At 42.0% G+C, this 23,633-nt stretch overlaps 1 protein-coding gene and 1 long non-coding RNA gene across 6 annotated transcripts in view; both read right to left on the bottom strand.

Moving 5' to 3' along the window:
* PMEPA1 (prostate transmembrane protein, androgen induced 1) overlaps positions 1-14,661 on the bottom strand; it is a 57,598-nt gene extending 42,937 nt beyond the window's left edge. The window contains exon 1 of one of the 3 annotated variants that reach the window (XM_067554179.1): positions 14,422-14,661. In XM_067554179.1, the coding sequence (XP_067410280.1) occupies positions 14,422-14,542 (121 nt within the window). In that variant the 5' untranslated portion in view covers positions 14,543-14,661. Of the gene's footprint in view, positions 1-13,313; positions 13,727-14,421 lie in introns of those variants that run through there. The other 2 variants (XM_067554178.1, XM_067554180.1) reach the window with 2 other exon arrangements.
* A 4,874-nt stretch (positions 14,662-19,535) lies between these two features.
* LOC137157345 (uncharacterized) lies at positions 19,536-23,231 on the bottom strand. 3 transcript variants are annotated; one of them, XR_010921077.1, is made up of 3 exons: positions 23,150-23,231; positions 20,740-20,925; positions 19,536-19,717 (listed from the first exon to the last, which is right to left on the bottom strand). It is a non-coding gene; the product is annotated as an uncharacterized lncRNA (long non-coding RNA). The 3 variants fall into 3 exon arrangements; XR_010921076.1 differs by lacking the exon at positions 23,150-23,231 and adding an exon at positions 21,821-21,907; XR_010921075.1 differs by lacking the exon at positions 23,150-23,231 and adding an exon at positions 21,025-21,146.
* Positions 23,232-23,633: the final 402 nt, after the last annotated feature.

Here is a 23,633-nt window from a genome sequence, read left to right as displayed (position 1 = left end):
ATGATTAAAGACTGCAGCAAGATATGATACTTTGTAACCTACTCGTAAGGGCCCCCTCTACGCCCAATCTTCAGATGATATGAGTCTGCTACAGCCCCAGCTAGAGAGCCTCGGCTCTTCAGCTCCAGAGGCTCCCAGTTCAGCGTTAGCCAAGAGAGCAGCCATCACATTTGTGCCCTGCACTGATAGCAAAAACTGCAGCAAGAGCCATTGGTACACATTGCAAAGCCTCAGTCATTCCAGAGTTGGAGAATGAGTGTTTGTTACTTCATGTACAACCAACCAAAATCATTAAAAATATGAAACCACTTGTTTCCGAGTGTAAGGGTGGGGCACGAGGAGGCGACAAAAGAAGAATATTTTAGTCTTTGAAGTTACTACATACCTTGTTGGTATATATTACCACAAAGGAAGGTACCTTTCCTTAAAAAGTCTCTACTACAGGTCTAAGACAAGAACAAAAAGAGATACCGTATCCTAAACTCGGAACAATTAAAAGCTAAGCTAATTCTTAATCTGGAATGAGTAAAACAGAACAACGTGATTTATGGGTAAGTATTGTAAAGGGGAACTTTCCTGGCCAATGGCCCTTCAGTTCTGAAAGGACCAATGTGGTATATATTGGGCTCAGTTACTGGAGCCAGTGGAGCACATCGGCCAACTGTAACACTGAGTAGGGGTGGAGGGAGGCTGTTAGTCCCCTTTAAGGCATTGCGCGCGAGGGGGGAACTGCAGCACTTGCCGCCCTGGTACAAAAGACTTAGGAGTTGGTTTGCAAAGGAGCCGAGCCCCTGCCGCGGCCCCCAGCTTCCCTGGAGCTGCGGATGGTTGGGAGCTCTGAAAAGGTGACCGATAATGCTTACGTTTCACATCATTGCCCCCTCAAAGCACTAGCAGGTGTAAAGTGGCATCAAGCCTAGCAGGTGCCAGCCGGCTAGAGCGAGCGCCAGCCGGCTAGAGCGAGTGCAGAGACACCAAGCTCCAAAAAGAAAACTTGGCCCCACTGAAGCAAATGGCAGAACTCCCAGTTATTTAAGAGGGCTGGGATTTCACCCCAAGTGCTTTAGCAAGAACTAGGGCATTTCTCCTATCCAGAAATCCTTCCTCCGACAACAGGAGGGCCAAGAACTCTATGAATCCATCTCAACTCCACAAGGCCCTTGATCATACCCCTTCCCCCCACCCCTTTGTGCCAGTGATTAACAGCTGCTGTATTGAGGGTGCTCCCACGCACATGACGGGAGCAGGGGCCTTTGTATTTTAAACCACTGACTCCATCCAGGGGACCCCACCCTTGGCCACACACACAAGAGGAATGCTCAGATCAACCAAGTCTGTATGAGTAACTCCACTTGACATTAGTGTGTGTCTAGGATCAGCAACAGCATGTGGAGTGCAGAACAGGTGAGGTCTGCGACATGATTTCACTATTTTTTCCATCTGAGGGTTTAAAAAAATATAAAACCCAAACACATTAAGGATTGGATTTTCAAATATCTCTCCACAAGCGTTAGGCCAATGCTGAGCACTTAGAAAAATCTCACTTTAAAAGCGTAATCCCTAGCCACAGAGGGATCGAGAACGATAATGCATTTTCAGAGGTTCCAAGAACCCGCAGCTGCTGCTCAAGCCAATGGAAGCAATGTTCAGTGGCTAGAAGTCTCATGGGACTTGATCCAAATGGTGTTGCTTCTTTCCCATGCCCTGCAGGTAAGTCTAGCCCATGACTTACCCTGTCTGTTAGTTTAAATAAAGTGGGGGTGGGAGAGGAATTCAATTCGGACACCAGAGACCATCAGTTTTGAGCAAACGTCTGACTGCCAGAAAAAGTCACTCCAGAACAGATGTCCAGCTTACTTGACTAGAACCAACTCTCCACTCAGAGAGGAAAGGATAACACCAATGAAGCCCGGGGAGCTGCATCTGAGAGGAGAATCAACCCACTTGCCCACTGTTTACTTTTCTAAGATGTTCCATAGAAGTTATGCATGCTGTGTAAAAATGGAATGCCATCCCGGCTCATGCATATACAGGTGTGCAAGTACTGGGCCAAATTCCAAGTGCAATGGAATAATGGAGTACACCAGTGCAAACCTGGATAACAAAGAGCAAGGATTAGGCCATTATCGACAACGACAATTAATGTCAACCTCTAGATTTTGAGGTAGGTTGAAAGGGATGATAACTGCAGCTATGTTTGTCTATTAAAAAAAAAATCACCATCTCAACACACTCAGGTCAGATACACTAAGTGGAAATGATAACATTTAAATGTCATCTATTGTAATGAGCCATAGCAACAAGCAGAAAGTGGTTTTTAAGTAATGGTTAGTGCTATTTAACTGGTTACATTCACCAGTGTAATTGACACCTATTCCATCAGCCTTAATACACCCACTTCTTTCTCCCATACCATAAATAGATTAGAAAAGTTTCTGCAGATGGCCATGACCCCATCTGTTTGTGCACTTAGCCATGTATGAATCATTCTTGGCTTGTAGCACTACTCACTCTGGAATTACTGAAAGATAACTAGTCGGCACAGACACCAATAAATGAATCATGCTTTTCCACAAGACCGAACCTTTGGGCTTTTACAGACACCAATTACAAAGTAAAAAGAAAAGAACAAAGAAATTACTCAGTCTGTTTGCACAGTGTCAGGCAAAGTCGATTCATAGGTTTACAGAATTATTACTGACAACATATGCAGGAGCTTAGAGTAACAAATTGTCTACTCAATATATTGGACAGAATGGGAAGAAGTGATACAGGACCCAAACCCCCCTTCCCCCCCCAAAAACAAGCAAGCAACTCCTGCATATATTCTTGCAAAGTTATATAGATTTTTGTAATTAACCCCTTTTCACTTTTAGTAACATTTAAAAACTGTCGGTTAATCAACAACTTGCATGTGTGTATTTAATCATCAAACTAAATTCTACTTGTTGGATTGCATGGGTCGAGTCTGCAAATGTGGGCAATTAAGTTGCACCTGCTGAAGGGCAATTCCACATTACATGCCCAAATTTTCACAGCTGCAGATGCAAACAGCATCTTACAAACAGAACTAAGACCGGCATCAGCAAATATGTTTGCATATGTAAATGGATGTTTTTGTGCACGTATTTTAAGTGCTAAATTAGCCACGTATGATTGAGAATCATGGTCACTTTAGTTAAGTGATTTGTGCAGCTCTGTATATATATTATGCACGTGTGCGTGTTCTCACACACACAATTTGAAGGCATAACAGAAATACAAACCAATGTAACACAGAGTAACTTTAACAGGCATCTTGAGAAGTTAAAAATTCTGTGCTAGATCTCAGTGTGAAAAGCTGAAGTCCAGCTGACATTACAAATCATCTCAAAGAAGAAAAACGAACTATTCTAAATACAGCATAAATGCAACCCTTTATCAAATATAAATTCTAAAGTTCAAAATTGTCATGGTATTGTATAAATTATACATCCCTCTCTCAATAGTTTTACTACACATACTGCAAAATTACTATTAGGTCATAAAACAGAAATAAGATTTAGGAGGACTCAGCGCTGGTATCAGGCACGCAAGCACGCATCACTTGTAAATTCAGCTACCATGCTTGCAGGTTTTACAAGATACATACCGTGAGTGCCCATATGCCTGATATCAGCATCCAGTCTCAAGTATGTGCACAGAGAAATAAAGTCAAATTGAAGGAAGACATTTTAGTGCTAGAGAAGGGTGTAGTAAGATATAAGTTAAATATACACAAGACCTTGTTTGCCCAGACCTGTGGCATTCATATGGGACTAAGTATTACACTGATGTGGAGACTTGGATTCACGTGCTAGTTCAGATTACAAATGCAATGCAGCAGGTCTCTTCCAAAACCCCATTGACCAGTGCCCACAAGCAGAAATCTACCAGTCTGAGGCAGCTGGACATCTCTGCTGTAGAAAGGCCTATGAATGGAGCAATAGAAGAGAAACCAGTCAATGCTAGAAGGCATTGGGAAGCTATTTCGGAAAGCCTGTTTAGTAGACCGTCATCCTTAAGGGCATCAGCTTCCCAGCCAAAAAATAAATCTTGCGCAGATCAGCCTCAAAAAAGGATTACGTTCAAGTAGTAGATTGAATTAAACCTTTTGGAAATGCCTGAGTTTCTCTCCATCTTTCTTCTAGAGAAACCTGGATCCACCACATGACATCAACACAATAGCCATCATTTCTCACGTGTGAGAGATTATGTGTGTAACAAGCAGCCTAGAATTTTTCTGGGGACCAGTTGTTAATTCGGTCAGGAAGGTGGGGTGAGGGCTGGAGAAGATTCTAAACAGCTAGAGAACACCAAGCAAATTATTTGTACAAAGATTTTGAAATATCCATTTAAACCACTATCTTGTCTATGATATACAAGACTAAACAGATTTGTGAGCTGAATATAAAAAAAAAAGTGTCCAACTTGTAAGGGAAAATCTAAACCAGAGACGCTCAGCATTAGGTAGAAGACATACAGTCAAGATAAATTCTGTATAATATACAGTGTTCAAAATGTTAATGCCAGTTTAGGTTTCTCACTGAAGAAAATTAGTCTATTCAAAAGAAACTCAAAGCTTTGATAATAAATTAACAACTCTACTAATTTCTTGCTTGGCATAATTATACCGTTACCAGGTTATACCAGTATATGTGATGAGCTTGACGTTTTAGCTGGCTCCAACGTAGACAATAATAATAATAATTCATAGCACTTATATAGCACTTCTCATCAGTAGATCTCACCTTATAAAAAATGTGGTAATTTTCTTTATCCCTATTTTACAGATAGGGAAACTAATAAGAAGTGTCTGGTAATATGTTTTTGCTATTTAAAAAAGAAAAACAAATCTCTGCATCACTGACTTAGAAAAAATCATTGTGAAAAATTTTCATTACAAAGAAACATTTAAAATGCAGATCAAAGTGCTGCCTTCCAAACTATATTCCTTGACAAATAATCAAGGTCCTCTTTATCAGCAATCCTCTGAATAAGGATGACAAACTGAAAACATCTGAAATTTATCTGAAAAGAGACACTACCTCAAGTTACCCAATACTTCAGAAATTTCAGTGAGTTTATTTTAAATCATTTTCTGACCGTGTTAAGCAAATTAACCTTTACCAAAAAATAAAATAAAATAAAAATAAAATCAAGCTGTAGTCCTTTGCATTTGTTGAAAACACTTAAGAACCAACTAGTATACAAATTATATCCATCTACTCCACCGTAGAAATGACTGTGCTAGCCTCTCAAATGCTAATAATATTTGTCCAAAGACACATACTGTACAATGTTAACTCCTTGTACTAATGGCTCTATTAGCAATAATATTCTGCACTTGAATATTGACCACCCTTCAAGCAATTCAATAAAAGACTACGAACTGTTGTATTAGGGAAGTAGGAAGTTACAGATGCTACACTAAGGCACAGTGAGATGAAGAGTCAAATCCTTGTCTCACTGAAGTTAAGTGGAGTTTTGGGATGATATCCTGGCTCCATTCAAATCAGTGGAAAAAACTCCACTGACTGCATTGAGGCCAGGATTTCACCTTTCATTGACATCAATGCGACAAAGATTTGATTTCAAGGAACTGATCCTCGGCTGGTGTAGACGATCATAGCTCCGTTCACTTCAGTGAAGCTATGACCATTTACACCAGATGAGGATCTGCTCCAAATGACTCGACCAAGATCGCTTGGCAATTTAGTCACAGAGCCATTCCTAGCCCCTTACTCTAATGAACCAACAGGCACATTCCCTCTCTGGATTTTGCTCCTAGTGCTTGAATACAACCCCCATTAATATTAACGGCCCCTTTGCTGCATGTACATTTAGGAATATACTTGAGTGAACAGGGAATATACTTAATGCAGCAGAGGGATCTTCGTACATCTCTACTTGTCTGACTTCCATGCCAGGAGTTGCTAGTAACAAGGCAAAATAAATATTGCTGATAACAGAAATATTGTAACCATCTGTAGTAAAGAACTTAAAATATTGGATTAGAAAGTGTGTCACACATGAAATTTCTTTACACAAAGCAAATTTTCTTAATTGAAAGATAGTTTTATTTAAAGATCATTACAAATAAATAGCCCTTTAGCTGATCAGAGTTACTAAATTATAACTATTAATATACCACATGGGAAAAATCTAGATCACCGCATTTACTCTCCATTAGAGTCACTGTATATTTATGAGGTTCCCTTCTCATTTCTATCCATTTATAATTTGGATTTTCAAATGCATTCTGGGATTCCATTGACACTGCCAGCTCTCTGACCCAAGAGATCTTTGAATTTTAACACCTTCGGAGAACAACAGCAACAGAAAAATAATAAAATCAAAATGGAAAATTTACTTCTTTTAGGCACCTACTCTTTACATTTCAAAAGAAATCAGGAGAGTCAGGCTAAATTCTTTTTAAAAATATTGAAAAATGCAGAGGCAACCTCAGTCCCTTCTTAATCTAGCTACTTATCAAATGCATTTCTACAATATCCATCAGTCACTCCAATTATTAGTATATGAGAACTTGATACAATTTCAGTACACTTAATAATAATAATAATAAAACCTTATTCAGTGGGTAACACACACCTCTATGATATAGAGTAACAAAATTTACTGTGTCAAATATTCTCCTGTCTGAGTCTACCATGATACTGACCAAAAAGAAGAGTTAGCTGTATTATGTCAGTGCTTTGTATTATACATGATTTCAGGTGCCCCCATCCAGTGCATGCTGCAGGACTTTGACCCACCTTGTACTATCAGGACGCGAAGTACAGCACAGTGGCTGACCCACAGAAGAAGAAAAAAGTATGTCTTTCTTTTAAATGTACTTGATACTGGTTCTTCCTCCATCTCTTTTATAATCAACAGTGAATAAAGGGAATAAAGTGCAAAGATTTAAGTCATTGTCCTGGGGCACATAATAAATCATCATTTGAAGACCCCTGTGATAACTAGACACAGTAAGGAGAGAAGGTAAGTTATAGAATCATAGAATTAGAAGGGACCGCAAGGGTCATCTAGTCTAGCTCCCTGCGAAGATGCAGGAATATGACTATGTCTTCACTGGCTATGTTTATGTCTTCACTGCAAAAATTTTTTTAAAAGGGGTGTTTCAACATAGAAATAGCTCTCTCGAGTTAGCTATCTCTATGTAAAACCCTAGTGAAGACCAGGCACAGATAGTTCTTCCCTCAATGTAGTTACAACCTGTGCCTTGTCTGCTCTTGGATTTTATAAGAGACGGCTATCTCTGTAAAAACACCCTTAACCACCCACGCCCCCTGTGAAGACATAACCAAAGACAGACGAAATCGCTTGACTTTGGTTTGTATATATCAAATTGAGATTTCCACAATAAAATAGGCTTTGTGTAAAGAGACAGTAGCTTTCTAAAAAGCTTGTACCAGACCTGTGCTGCTTACAGTGCATTCTCTTCCATGTACTGGTCTTGTTTATGAAATCTTTAGTCAAAAACTATACTGTATGACAAAAAACGTCAATATTTTAACAACTCCCATTCTTTCGGTAAACAGAGCGCAACAGTTCAAGTGTTGCAACTGACATGCGATGTCAATGACAAAACATTTGAAAAGAAATAATTTGGGGTGGAAAGGAGCCATGATACGAGGCTGAGCCATCTGTATTTGGTTATTAAACTAAAGAATGTGAAGATTGCAAAGTAATACCTTAGGAAAGAAATCCACTCACATGGTCAACTCACAATAGTTTAAAACCAGCAACCTAAGCTACGTTTCAATTCGTGTGAAACTTCTGCTTTCCATCTGTAAGGATGGCAGGAGAAGGGTCTCATTTCCTTAGTTAAAGATTAATTTAAATACTAGAATAATAATAATACTGTGTCAGAATATTTTGGTTAAAACTGGTAAAAGAAAACTTCTGCTTTGAGAGGTCCAGCTACTTACCCACAGTGAACGGCACCTTACCCTTTAAGCATTCCCTCTGAAGTCATTAGTATTTGCACTGCCTCACACTAGCACATTGAAGTTCTATGGAAGCGCAGAAGGATTCTCTGATTATGGCTGTCCAGCTCTACCTTTGACCTCCTAACTTCCTCAGAAAAGTCCTTTCTGGTCTGAAATAGCCCTGCAGAGTTCAGAGTTTGGCATTCAGAAGGAACTCCATTACCAGTGCTAATGACTTCAAGTGCTGGACAAACTGGCAGTCACAAGATTCTGTCAGAACATGTCCATGGATAATATTGAACTGAATAAAAGCAGTTTTGCAGTTTTTAGCAAGCAGGAAAGCGAGCGATTGAATGAAGGGTGCAGCACTGGTTTGTTTATTCAGCTGAATAATTAGTTATTTACAGACTCAGCCAACACTCAAATCACCCCAACCTCCTTCACTCAGACTGACTGATTAGGGCCATAGTGGAGACGTCCGTCTGGCTTAACATGGTGCAGAGTACTGGCACTACGGCAGGTCATAGTACTCTTCTTAGTCACTACAGTAGTCAAGACTTTGAACCTGGAGTGAAGGGGGAAAAAAAGCAAAACAAAACAAAAAACCCTTTGTAATCCTAATCTAAGAGTGCCACACACAGATGCCAGCTGCTTTATCTGTCTAAATACTCAAGCTTGTCATATGGAATAAAGACTGCACAGAAATTTACCTACTAATAGAGAGAGTTAAATTAAAAAGAGTTCACAGTTATACTACTTTTCTGCAACATTCCTGCACGATATTTACAGCTACAAAACTGACTTTCAGGTCCAGTCAAAATAGTTTTTTAAAAAATAAGTCAAATAGCCAATAAAAAACTCTCCAAATAATTAGTCATGTGGAGGCACCACTCTTGTCTTTTCTATTAAATCCAGACCAGAAGCCGCGTTCGTGTAGCTAGTCCTCTTTCACACGGCAACGTACCAACTTGTGCCTCACAGAAATTAGCTGTTTTGCCAGCAATTTAAAGTAACCTACTGCAAAATAAACTGAAGTTAAAAGAATTAATGTTACATGGCCTGATCCAAAGCCCAGTGAAGACACTGGAAAGGCTTCCATCCACTTCAGTGGGTTTTCTATCAGGATTACAGTGCTGATTGACTGATAGCACAGGAAAATGACGCAGTGTTAGAAAGACACGGTTTGGTGGCAGAGCTAAAATGTGTAAGAGTCTCACATACAAGGTTCTAGCAAATCTGGTTCCATCTTTACAAAAGAGATCATGCGAAACAGTTGAGTTTTCCTAAGTCTTCCTAGGGTTCCACACAGGTAGTAGCAACATCAGCAATTGTCATCTGCCTGCTGGTGAATCTTCCAGAAATTCAAGTAAAATCTGAAAACGGACAGTACCACTAAAAAGTCAAGGGATAAAATTCAAAAACAGCACAAACTGTTCCAAAAAGAAACTCATGCCATGAGTCAGACTGTAGGAGAGACTTTTTCTTCAAAAGACAGACAATGTAGGTGCCATTTCTTTTAATATGCTACTTTTTACATCATTACTGCCTCGATCTGACCAAAACTTTAAAAAAAGATAAATTTCTCAGATTCATTATGCTGTGGGACGGAGAAATAATTTACATTCACTCACTGGTTGGCATGAAAGAGGGCCATATCTTTATTATTTATATAGCACCAGTGGTATGCATAGCCAACATGGTCTGTTAAAACCAAAAAAGAATAATGGTCTATTCAGTACTGGTCATGTTAATAAAATCAGGCAAATCCAGCTTAGTTTTGTCTGAACACGAATGAGATTAAACCAAGATTAAAGGTGCACACTGTACAAAGGGTATGGTTTATTTTAAAATTCAAGATGAACACGTTTTAGTGCCCAGCGTGTGAATGCCAATAGATTTTTCAAAATTCAAACAACCTGAATCAGCCAAAGATATGGCTGGCGCAAATGGCAGGGAACACAGGAATCTGACCATCCAAGATCCTACCGGCTCAATGCTGCCCTGACTCCTTTCTGTTCAACCCCAATGAAGACAATCGGCAAAATTCCCTGCTGGCATCAATGTGCACAGCTCAATATACTTTCACCTACTCACACCAGGAACTAATTTGCCCCAGTGGGGTTGCCTGAGCGTAAGTGAGGGCAGAATTATGCATGTCCATTTTTCACTCAATGCATCAAAACATCCAGGTTCAGCTTCTGCTGTGACTCCAATTGTGTTGCACAGGGTGTAAGTCAGATCAGAATCTGGCCTTCTAGATGTAGAAGTCACACAGGCTGAGACACTTTGACAAGATTCAGTTCCCAGACAACAAGTTTTAAAAAAAAATTGCTAGACAAGCCATCAACTTCTCAAACATCAAAAACCCGCAAAAAAAAAAAAAAAAAAAAAATCCCCAGAAATTAAAAAAAAAAATAAAAAAAAAATGACGCCAAACCATAGCTCTCTTCTATCTCAGCTCCATATAGTCCATTTCCAAATGGCAGAAAGGCAAACACAAAACTGGAGATATTTGATCACACAATATATTTATTGCTGCTCCATTTTTATGGATTTAAAAACAAAAAGCCAGTTTTCCAAATATTTGCTCCGTTTCTGTCCCTTGTCCTCTAGCCCCCAAATAACTACATGCATATATATACATATATCTATAATTTAAATGTAGTGGCTAATTAAGATACCTAAAAGCAAGACTCATCTGTAAGTGTTGACAACACTAACCTTATGGGTCAAAATCTCCTGAGCATCACTTCATCAGAAGGGAGAGAACTGTAGTCTATTTGGAAGAGCAGACAGTTAGAGCAGACAACTAAATTAACAAGACTGCCTCAGTGTCAGCCAAAACATCATTATGGCTGATTAGCTGAGGGGAAGGACCTAAATAAAAAATGATGAATTTGAAAAGGATTATATATATATATGTGCTGAATCAAGTAAGAGTGGGGGAAGATGGATGATGATAATTGTCCATTATATAAACTACTCAGAATTATATATGAGGTGGAATTAAAAGCAGTTTTGTCCTCCTAATCAAGGAAATTCCTTGCACAGTTTTATAACAAAAACACATTAATATGGCTATGTTTTCTTAATGAGAGAATGCTGTGTCTGATAAATATTCTAAGTCCTAAACAGCAACAGATGAAAGCTCAGGGCTAGCATGGAAAAGCCATTAAAATGGCAACAATTTTTTTAAATGAAGGAGCTATTCTATCATTTCAATGGACTTACTTATCTTTAACTAGGTTTTTGACAGACAGAGTCTGACGCTTCTCTCTCAGCAAAAACTTTACATCATTTGGAGGGAAGTGCTGTGTCTAGGAGGTTGGTATTCTGCTAACCAAAGTCATGACAATTAGTGCCTGGAATCTAGAAAGACGTGGCCATTTGTTATTTTTACCTTTTGTATAGTACTTGTGATGTTTAAATACCACGCAAAATCTTCCTGGAGAAAACACTCAGTCGAATGTGTGGCAATAGCATATGTTAAACTGGCTACTGAGTGAAGTGTGATCAGGATCATACATGGGTGTCTACAAATCAGTGCATCCATGTTAAATAGTTTAGGATGTGACACACATTTAGAAATGTCTGCAGACCAAAAGAAATTGGAGCAGAAAGACTAAGAAAGGGGCTGAATACTATTGCCTGATGTTTTACTTCACTCTGTCCCTTCAGCAGTCCGTCTACTTTTTAAGTTGGCTAGCCCTTGCAGTTACCTCTTAGATATTCACAGACCTTTGTGAACAGACCCAAGCTTTTTTTTTTTTTTTTTTTTTTTTTGGTTGTTATTGGGTTTCACAGTCTGTCTGACGATACAGCTTGTTAGCCAGACCCTCATCCCCTTCAGACACGAAGGAAAACTTTGACTTATTTAACCGCCCTGCAGGCTAGACACGGTCTTAATCTACTTCTCAGACCTAGCGATTACTATTTATAGTCACAAATTCTAGATCGCTGGATGTACATGTGTATCCCCCCCCCCCCCCCGGCGTGCGAACACACACACACACCACAGACAAGTTGATGAGACCGCTTAATGCTACTACACCATTGTCACCGTGGGAAGGGGCAGAGAAAAGAAAGGGGGGGGGGGAAATACAAACGTCCTTCTGCAACTTCAGCGATTCATCATCCTAAAATCAAGATATATAAAAATAGCTGACTACACACTTCAAAGCTGGAACTGGTACAGAAGGCCGGTGGGACCCGCACAATCACAACCACATCCTCTGAACTGAACCCTTTAGGAGCACGCAACGGAATAACCAAGAATGGAACTAATATTGCACTCCCCAAAATCCTGCAATTTAGATTTTGCAAAGGCGGAGGGGGGGAGGGGGGAAAGAGAGACACTGTTGAGAATATAATAGCTCAAAGGGGGGGGGGAGAAAGCGCAGGAATAGAGGGAATCACAGTGAGGGGTACCTGGGATGACAGGTTCAGGAAGATTACAGTGGGGGAAGCGTTGTAATAAAACAAGAGGGATGGTGTCTGGGGAAGGAAAGCACGCCTGGGGTTGCTGGATCCTCCAGCCCAACGCTGGGACTCTGCATGTGTTGCTTTAAATAGCCCTCGCAGTCTGTTTCCCTGTCTGCCTTGGCGGAGCAGAGACAAAGCTAAGAGACGCAGCCAGCTGAAACTGACCAGAACTCACCCTTTCCCAAACCCAGACCTTCCCCTCCCCGCGCCATCCCGGGAAGGCTAACCGGGCAGCAATCCCCCTCACACAGCAGAATGCAGAGAAGTCTGTTTGATCGGCCGATCTCCCGTTCACACTGAATTCAGCGACTCCCCGTAAAACGGAAAGTCCCACACTAAAGTACCCTAGGCAGAGGAGAGAGTTCGTTCTTTGCACACATCGAGATCTTTCAAGAGCTAACCACTTTACCATCATATATATTCACAGCAGCAACTTTTGAGGGTGGAAGAAAACGAAGTAAGAGAATGGAAAGGGGGGGGGGGGGGGAGAAAGAAGACATGAAAGTGCAGAAATCGGATTACACCCACGGCCCAGAGGTCACCGCCACGATTCTGTCCTTCGCCGTGCGTTACGAGAAAAGGGGTGTTATCCCCTGTTACAAAACCATAATAAATAAATACCACTCAGAATAACAACTTTCCCCTTCCCCCGCTTCCAGGGGCAGCGAAGGAAAGGCAGCCGGGAGTTCCGAGCCTGCCCCAGCCAGAACCGGGGAGCCGCCAACACTCGTGTTTTGACGAGAGAGAGACCGATCCGGGGGAACAAAACCACCACCACCACCTGGGCCGGAGAATCCGGAGCGGGAGGGGAAGAGCCGGGCCGGCCGGCGGGCGAGCGAGCGAGAAGGAGCAAGTACTTACTGATCTCCATGCTCTGGAACAAAGAGCGTTTGCAGTTGCATGTGCAGGAGACATTGGGCTGGCTGGCTCCGGCTGTGCTGTTCACACCCATCAAGTTATACATTTAAAAGAAGGGGAAGCGAAGAACTCGAAGACCGCAGAGCTGGCCGGGCAGCGCAACATAAAGCCGGGCGCCTCCAGAGGGGGGGGGGAGCGGGGAGAGGGAACTGAAATAACAAAATAATGCAGCCCCCCCAGCAGAAAGCGGAGCCGAGCCGAGCCGAGCCGAGCCGAGCCGAGCCGGGCTCTGCCTGCTTCCCTTCCCCTCCCCCCTCCAGCCCGGGAAGTTTGCTCAGGGCTGGGTGACCCAGACTTGCTACTTTGTTTCGCTCTCTCTCCTGCCCAGGCTCGGCTCCTAGCGGCTTTTCCCTCCCCCGCCCCCCCCTCCTTCTTCACTCCTCCTCATTCAAGTCCAAGGAGATTCGGTTTCCTATGGAAAGCGGAGTCCGAGGCAGACAGACAGGGTGACGTCAGCGCCAGACTGGGACTGCCCTTTCCCTCGCCCCAGCAGGCGCGGGGGGGGAGGGGGGGAAAGGAGGAGGGCAGACACTCCAGGGAAGGCGGGGGGAGGGGGAAAGGAGCGGTGAGTGACGGCTCTGCCTGCCAATCACAGCTCCCTCCCCCCCCCCCTCCAGGGAGGCGGAGCCCCCGGGCTCGCACCACCCACCAGCAGAGCGCAGCAGCAGCTGCCGGGCGGGAGCGAGCGGCGCCGGGCCGCGTGAGCCCGGACGTGGAGCCCGATCCCGGCTGGGCCGGTGCTTGCCCCTCCCCCCGGCTCCGGAGCGGCCGGCGGGCGGGCGGCGCCGTGGGGGCTCCCCGCGGGGAAGGAAAAGGAAGCGCCGCGGGTAACTTCTGCTGGCGAGCGGCCGGCCCCGGCAGCGCTGCTGGCCGTGGAGCGCCTGGCTCCGCCGTGCACCGCGCACAGATCAAGGAGGCTTCTCCGGCTGCCAGGCCAGGGGGTGACACATCGCCCCCCCCCGCCCCCGTGGTCTAGCACAGACGAGCCCCACAAAGAGACACCGCGGCCCGACCTCGCTGGGGACGGGCAGGGCTGGAGCCAGCGGCTGACCTAAATTAGGCCCGTGTAAATCCACAGTGACTTCAGCGGGGCCACTCCGGATCCACAGCGGTGTAATGGAGATTAGGCGTGCTGAGTCCCCAGCGCCAGGTTCAATTCCGTAGCCCGTCATTACCCTCCTTCTCCGGGGCTGTGGTGCAGCGCCATTTACAGTGAAGGGAAGTGAAAGAATCAGGCAGTAGCCAAGCACTGCAGTGTGCAGAATGTGCTTTCCAGTTACTGCACCTACCCTCTGGTTCCTGTGAAGCTATTCTAAAGAAAAGAACAGGTCCCGCTGCATATGTTTTAAAAATAATAAATCTAACAACAATGAATAATAAAAATGCAATTACAAATCATTTAAGTAGATTTCCTGACCAAAATGCAGGAAATAGACACTTGAAGTGGTTACAGGAAGGTTTTCCTTCCTTTATAAAGAAGTCCTCACAGGGCAGGTTTGGTGTGTAAGTTAGTAGCCTGCTCTTCAGAGCACCCTGGTTTCCGCTGGCCTCAGCAGAAGTTACACTTCTCAGCACCTCTGAAATGAGCCCCCCGGAAATACCGTATTCTCAGTTAATGCTGTTATGTCCCACTGTCATACATGTGTTTAGGGAATCTGTAATGTACATTAAAATGCACATTACAGAGGACACCCTTAAGGTACTTCTCCTGATTTTTAACACTTCCTGAATCATTTCTAACCACTTGAAACTAAATACCTTTTCCATCATTATTTTTTTCTGATACTACATAAAGTATGGCTATTGTTTTGTTATCATATGGTTGCTGGCATTTTTATTGTTTGGTTGACATCACTGAAACATTTATTTAGGAAAAAAATTGTTAAAATCTCCCCCATACATTTAAAAAATTACGTAGACTTGGCATGCTGGCATCAAGGAATGGGAAGGGGCCACCCCAAAATAAACACAGCATACTTCTCCTATTTGAGGGATATCTTGAAAAAATTAAATTACAGCTTGATTTATATATTTATTTAGCCTGAGTACCCATCTACACAGACAAGCCTGGCATGTCAGAGAAGCATGTTATAACACTTTAGTGTCCATGCTAAGACAGATCAACTCATTTTATAACTGCGTTGTGCAAGTCTTACAGCCATACTATTTGAAGTGGCCACTATTTGGAGTCCCTTGGTATTCTAGGTACTCAGCTTGAGACACAACGGACCTGGATTTCAGAAATGCTGAGCACCCATATATCCCCATTGACATTAATGGGATCTGTGGGTGCTCAACACCTTTAAAAATTAGGCCCAATGTATCTCATTTTGGGGCCCCCAAGACTGAAGCATGCAAAATCAGTGCCCACGTTTGAAAATTTTGGCCTTGGGACTATACAGGGTTTTCTCACGGTTCTGTAATATGGCTAGGTCCCCTCAGCAGAGACAGAAACAAAATAGTCAGGGCATTACAGCATAACAACATCCCTGTGGCTTGCAGATTTGGTTGTGTAGACAGATCCTAAGTGAAAAGTTGGGGAAGATTTCCAGGGAAGGGAATGTGGAGAAGTGGAAAATAAAAGCTTTGAGGGAAAGAGAGTGCCTTATTCTGCTCTCATGGAGTTAGAGTGATTTCAGGAATTCCATTCACTATCCTCCTCCCCCCTTTTTCTAAGGCACCAAAAGCAATTAGACATTTTATAGCTTGATCACTTGCATTTTACTTTGTCAGCTGAGCCAGCACTTGCCTTCTATGTGCAAATCTCAACAAATAGTCCAAAGAGATACAGTTCTGTTGTCATTTCATTTAAAAATGTTCAATGCTGTTTAATTTTTAGACAGGTATAAAGGGGGAGGGAGGAATCAATCCCACAATGAGAGTTTGTGTGCCAAGTTTTAATCAGGAGTGATTTTTTTCAGTTGAGAAATAGACCTGTGAAAATAGAGGTTTAGAATGAAAATGCTGATACACACTTTACTATAGTGGTGCGAACAAGGTGCCATAATACTTGGTGAATCCTGTTACTGAGAGATAAAGACAGCTTCAATTATCTTCCAAGAAGGCATATTTTTCCATAATTCTTGATAGCTATGATTTATTACTTGGAAGTAGTTAAAGGGTCTTCAGTTGGGCCTATGCTCCCTAAAGATGCTATCATGAATATTGTGCTTAAAAAAAAAAGCATACAAGCTATGAATACCATCTGTAAAACCTAAATCTCTTGCAAAGCCATAGAAATCATGGAGAATGGAGGGTGTCTTGAAGTGATGCATGATTTACTTATTGGCAAGTCTGAACTTTTATTTTCTCCCACAGAAAATAGGATTTTTTTTCCACATGATTATTTACAATGTGATTTTAAATAAACCTTTACACTCCTCACAGATGACTATGGTTCCATCTACCCCTCAGGAAAATGCCTAATAAAAAAGGACATGTTATTGAAAGATTGTTTAAGCTTTACACTTTGCCATCTGACAGTAAGTAGGTATCTCCAACAATAACTAATTCAATATGAACAGGGGAAAGAAGTCTTGCATCACAGATAGCAAATGAACCTTAAGAAGCTAGATTGTGGTTCCTAACAGTGTAGTGCTAAAAGGATATGAATTTTTGTAGAACTGGAGATGGCAAAGAAAACCTATTAGGTCACTCTGCCAATTCAATAGACATTCCTTTCATTAGTAAAAGGCATATTTGAGAACATTGAATACAACTTTGAGTTAAGGAACTAGGAGGAGTTAGTGATTGTGGTTAAGGCCCAGAACTTGGAGTCAGTAGGGCAGAGTTATTTTTCTGGCTGTAGGCTGTATGATTTAGGGGAAGTCATTTAAGCCATGCTTTTTAAACCTCGGTGGGCATGTTTGTAGGCACCTAAAATTGTGGTTTGCTTTTCAGAGGTATCGCGCACCCACCACCACTACTGAGGTCAGTGGGAGTTGGGGAGGTTCAGAAATTCTGAAACTCACATAATTTTTTTAGGTGCCTAAATATGGATCGAAGTGTTTAAATGGGAACACCCCAATTTGAATGTTTTAGCCTAAATCACTTGTTCGAGGCTATATGAGAAGTCTGTGGTAGCACTGGAAAAAAACACTGGTCCTCTGATTCCCAGCTCCGTGCTTTAGCCAAACCACCTTCTTCTTCCACTCTTTGAGTTGTGCCTCAGTTTCCTTGTGTGTTTCCCTTAAGGACTCAATTCATGAATGACTGCAAAGCATGCCAAGATCCCCTTTGTTAAGTGCCATGAAAACACAAAATACTGGTTTTGTTACTGGCACGGGAATGCAAATGGAGAATTTAAATGTTGGTTTTGATATCCTGTTTAAGAAAAGCCAGTTGAACTTGCAGCTCAACTAGCCCAACATGGGGTTTCGATTCAGCAGTCCAACCCTATTCAGATTAGTATTAAGCACGTGCTTAAAGTCAAGCATATGCTCAAGTGCTTTGCTGAATTGAAACCTTAAAGAGGAATGCCAGTTCAGACCACTCTATTTTGCCTCCCCAGCCTTAAACAACTTGACATGTTTCCTGGGGTTTGGATAGCTGGATCTTTTCTTCCAAAAAAGCTTTTGATGCAAACTGAATAGCAAAGACCCTATTTGAATGGACTCGGCTTGCTTACCCAAAAAGCACGGTAAGCGTGTGAGCCAAGCCTAGGTCACGCTACTTGCAACTAACACATGCCTTCACACTTACAGTATGTAGCATAGTCATAAATAAGTCAATGTTAACAATACAACCTTACTCATGTTTCGTGGGAAATCATTGATCTACTCGGACTAATCTTGCAATTAACCATTCGCCTTTCTGGGTTCTGTCTGCTAATACGCGCCCATGTTCCCGTACAAGAATAAGTGACATTATTCTGCATCATGCTTGATAAATACCTACTGCTTTTTAAGATGGAGTCTTTCTCATTTGCACCTCTGCGCTCTTTGCACAACCAAAATTACAGTTGAGGCCAGGGATCAGACCCCTTCTGTTAGTTATCAAGTGGAGTCAATGGAGTTTTGGGTGAGCAGGATCAGGCCCAGACATAGCTAAATGGGAGTTTTGCAACTGACTTAATTGAGAGCAGGAGCAGGCTGTAAGGAGATGAAAGGACATCTTCCTTTGTGGCTGGGAAAAGGTGGGGGCAAGAGTTTATACTGTTACTGTGAATCATCCTTGTTTCAAGGGAGAGATTTTACAAGTTTTGTTCAGTTTTGGTGGATATAAGCTCTTTCGAATGCAGGCTTCTGCAAGTTCACACATTTTCTCAGCCTTTCATCCAAAATAAATAAATAAATAGATCACTGTTTGCAGGTTGACTCTGGTTTTAAAATGCAACATTTATTACCCCATTTAATTGGAAGAGCTACTTGTGGCCTTAAGAACAACCAACCTTTTTTCATCGTGAGGTAAGAATGAATAATTAAAGTCATTTTATATGGGGCTTGGAAAAATTAAAGTACAGCAGCTGACCTTTGCTGATTTATTCCGAACTTTGTCCTTATTTTACTAACCCCCAATAATGTGGAGGCTAGAGTATAGGTCTAGCCATCAGGAACAGTTCTCTTCTTGGTTCTACCACAAACCTCATGTGAACCCAGGCAAGTCACAACCTCTCTATGCCTCGGTTTTTCCATCTGTGAAATGGGGTGTTGTGATGCTTCATGAATGTTTGCAAAGTGTCTTGAGACCCTTGGATAAACCGAGCTGCATAAATTCATCATTCTGTTATGGCTATGTTTTGATTATAAGGTAATTTTACTCCATTTAAAGAACAGAAGTTCGATATCTGCCTTCAGCACCTGCATAGGCACATGTTTAAATCTTTGTTTTTAGCCTTTAGTGCAAACACTTTAGATTTCGTTAAGCAGTTGAGCTACCCCATGTAATAATTATACTGAGTATAAGTTCATATAAAGTTCTGTGAAAAAGAGATCCATAAAATAAATAAGTAAACCTAGGAGTCAATTCATTTTCTTCAGAAAATAGGTCAAGGCAGTTTGGAAAAGCAAAAGAAAACAAAAGAAAAAACACAATAAACCAACAGCTCCCCAAAGATTTGTTAACTAAATAGGTGTCCATTAAAGAAACTAAATATTTCACAGCATTAGTCCCAGGATAAATGTTAAATCGATATTCACTAACGCAATAGGGCAATTGTTACCATGGTGAATAATTCTATATTTATTTTCAAGCAAGCCTTATTTCTAACAATTCCAGACATAGTTTCAACTTTCTGGTGACTAACCTATTAATCCACAATTTTTTTTTTTAACTGTTTGGTGCCAGGGAGTTCAGTCTTCTCCATGCCAGTTATAGCAAGTTCCGTGGTATGGTAAAGCAGAGCAGTGCTGTGTAGAAAGACAGATACATGTCAGTTTCAGCTGAGTTTTGCATTTCTAGAGCACCTTCCTTCTGAGGATCTCGGAATATTTGACGAGTTATTCACTTTACACCACATTCCTATGAGCAGAGGTCAGAGAGGGGCACAATCTTTATGTCCCACTCAGCTCTTCCAGTGGTTCTCTACATAATCTACTTGTCCACTCACCCCAAGCATTATACTATACTCATCAGCTTAGCTCATCCATGGTGACTGTTGAATCTTCCTCCTTTCCTTTCCTTTGAATGGATGTACCTCTATTTCTTTCCCTTCATTGGGTGACTCCCCCTCAGCCGTGTTCTCCTCCTTCCCCCCCCCTCCCCCTCCAGTGGATACTGCTCCATCTCTTCCCTGCTTGTGTATACTCCATCATTCCTGATGACTTAATTTTATTCCTGTGTATGGTGGGATTAAAAAAAAAAGAACCCTAGAAAACAGTCATTATTAGGGTTCAGAGTAAACACTTAATTTAAATGAAAGAAGACCCTTAGCTAGTGCTTTATTCTGTCTCTGCCAACTCAGTAAGACAGTATTGGCCTTGGTCACACATGGAAAGTTTTCTTCACAACCATGGGCTAGAATGTCCACTTGATTTTCTTTGTAATGAAAAATTGAACTGGAGAATGTTATTTCAGAATGTTATTTCAGTCTGTTCCATGTCTGATTTTGGTCCTGATACAACTCCCACTGAAATCAGTGGAAAGATTCCAACCTAACTTTACATTTTACTGGAAGCACTGGTAGGAAATATATCATACCATTAACAAAAAAATAAACACCCTCTGAATTCATGATTTCCAAGTTGAAAAGCAAGAATAGCAATGGCAGAATGTAAAATAAAACAGCACTAGAGAAACAGCTCCAAAACAGAGAAGCATGAACTATGGCTGATTTTTTTTGATGGAAAGACAGTCACTTTGGATGGAGGAATGGTACTTTGGAAGGCAAACAAAAGCGACGTTTGAAATTCTGAAATTGAAGCCAGCATACCAAAGTTAAGTCTTCTAGCTCTCCTGGTGAAGCAGTTCAGACATTCTGAAAGCAGAGCTTTGTGCACAGCTTTCAGATGGGGCTTGCTTTGAGGGTGCTTTTTTGTGGAGTGGCCTAGAAAGCCAATGTCTGTGCGTATTTCATGTTAAGCTGTCCACATTTAATACATATATGATCTTATATTATCTGTATAAAATATAAACAGAACCGAGTTAGAACAGAAAGCTACATTAACATATCTATATCTGTATGGACCACAGTGGGTATCTCTCCATTTTTGATGACCTCATGATGCCTGTAGAAAAACAAGCTCAAAGAAATCCAGATTCTTCTTTTCTTTTTGCTGACTAAACAGGGTCACAACAATATTTTTGTGGTTTAAAAGGAGTAGCAGGACTACGTTGTAGTGGTGCAGGTCTCTATCATTCTGTTGCTTTTGCACTTTTAGATGTAAGGGGGAAGATCCTCAGCTGAGATGAGTTGTCAGTGCTCCACAGAGCTCCATATTGGCAATTTACACCAGCTGAAGATCTACCTCAAGACATCGCTAGTTTTCTGCCTGCTGAAGGGAGTCCAGATGGAGGCTCTGACAAAATAAAAGGCACGCTCTTGTCTCTCTCTTGGAGACCTAATTTGTTCTTTCTTTGATCTCAAAGGAAACCCCAATCCAAACTTTAAGTAAGAGCTTGTCTACATGAGAGATTTTTGCATCAGGCTAAATTGCACTGGGGCCAGTCCTATTCTGCACTGGTGCAGCACCTCTACACTGGGGGTACATCTCTGCAGAGTTAGCCCAGGCTTTTACCCAGCTGTTGCCTTTAAATCCCTTCCTGTCCACACACAAAACCCTCTGACCCAAATTTTGTCGTGGTTTCAATTCGAGCTAGCTGGAAGTATGGGTTAGAAAGAGCGCCGGTGCCTCTTTCACTTGTGCTGATAAAGCACCCGCTTTGCAGTGAGGATGAAGGCTAAATCATCGAGTGATGATAGTTCTCCAGTGACTTCCCATCATTCCCCCCGTGTGCCCCAGAAGACAGACAAGTTCTCCTACAATTCACTGGAAAAGAATCAAAGAGCTTACTACAGCACAAGGAACCATGGGATATGCTCCCAGAAGTCCTAGCGTCACACACAAGGGAGCACACCACCACTGAGGACACAGTAATTCAGGCAGGGCTTTGCAGTGTGGCGGCTCACACCTGGGACAAGCTAAATGGTATGCTCAGACCTGGTTGCTGATTATATGATGAGTTAATTCCGCAATGAAGACACATACCCTAAGGGGTTTACACTGGTTTAGCTACCTCAATGTAGTTACCACAACCCACAAAGGCATAATGCAGACAAGCTCTGTGTTTTGCTGTTTGTTCATGGAAAACCTAACACTGATCATTAATTTAATTCACTCAACGCAGGCTCCAGGCAGTTATCATGGTCCAAACAGCATTTCAGCTTTCAAAAAGCTGCAGCTCACATTCAGTGGCAAAACAGATACGTCATAATGAGAACAATCATTTTCTCAGCATAGCACTGGTAGCAGCAGCTGCCTGCCTCCTCATTTGGCCATAACCAAGGAAGGGAGATTGGGTCTTGGCTACATGACAAATGGACATCAATGCAGCTCTTTCCCCTTTCACTGCTTCCCATCTCCGGAATAGCCCTGAGCTTCCATACCCTTCAGCAAGCCTCCTTATTCCCACATGTGTTTGAGGCTTACTTGCCTTGCTGCTGGCTCACACCCTGCTCTTAAACCCTAGAGTGTGGAGTGCAGACAGTTCAATTCTTCAGTGACCAGAGCACTATGGATGGCAGTGAGGTGACGACTACTGGAATAGTATAACTCTTGTCCATGGATGTAGGTGTGTCCATGTTGCCACTCCAGCATTTTAACCATCTACAATGGAGAGCTGCCTAAATTAATAATTAATAATAAAACCGCAGGGGAATCACATTGATTTAACTATCTATTGATGGGAGATAGATGTGTGTGTGCATGCATCCCTTCTCTCAGATAAGGAGAATTGCAGGGGTACAAGTTTTGTGTAGCGACCAGACCGGAGTTGGATACCTGCCCTCTCTTTTAAATGACAACTCCTTGCTTTCCACCTCCAGGCAAAAATAAATAAATTGGAGCACCTGCAGTTTATTTCTATTTCAGTTGCTAGAGGATGATCAAATATTTCAAGACTCTCCAAGAATGTTACTCCTAAGGGAGTTAACACTACCACTGAAAAGAACTGAAATTTGATGGTTTTGAATATGCATTATGTGTTCTCTATCTATTTCAATATACATAATCTTTTCACTGTACCCTTGAAAAAAACAGCATGGTTTTGCGGTCTGGAACATGTAGTTTTTCTCTATCTATTTATATGCCTGAGGAAATACGCAAAATATTTAAAAATGTAACCTTGGAACAGTACAATCATGACCATTCACTGCATCGTAGAGGAGAGGCACTGATCAAAGTGCTCTGCTGCTTTAAACGTCTCCCGACCCCCAAGAGGTGGGTTTCAGACATAGTTTAATGCCACTCACAGACAGGCGTTTCTCTGTCTCCACATGTAAATGACACCACTATTCAGCCAATCAAAAGTTGAGTTCCTTCAAGTGGAAGTTTCCACTGGTTGCAAGAGAGCTAATCATCAAAGAGAAGGAAGGACCCAGCTGTCCAAGTGGGTTTTAAATCCACGTGGTGGAGGGAAGGGGGAGGAGGTGTCTGCACACACAGACACAATTCATTATACTTGCAATCAGAGGCTGTTGTAAAAAGGGGCAGCTAACCTCAGTTTGACCCATTGCTATCACAAAGGAATAAACAGCTTCTCCTTCTCCCTGATCTAGATGCATTAAAGAGACAGGCCCCCCACTTGTTCTACCTCCCTGCAAAAGCT

This window comes from Emydura macquarii, unplaced genomic scaffold (assembly GCF_026122565.2).
Source record: "Emydura macquarii macquarii isolate MOO-44397 ecotype Brisbane River unplaced genomic scaffold, CSIRO-AGI_Emac_v2 contig_1483, whole genome shotgun sequence".
Taxonomy (NCBI): domain Eukaryota; kingdom Metazoa; phylum Chordata; order Testudines; family Chelidae; genus Emydura; species Emydura macquarii.
This window is presented reverse-complemented; position numbering and strand designations above follow the sequence as displayed.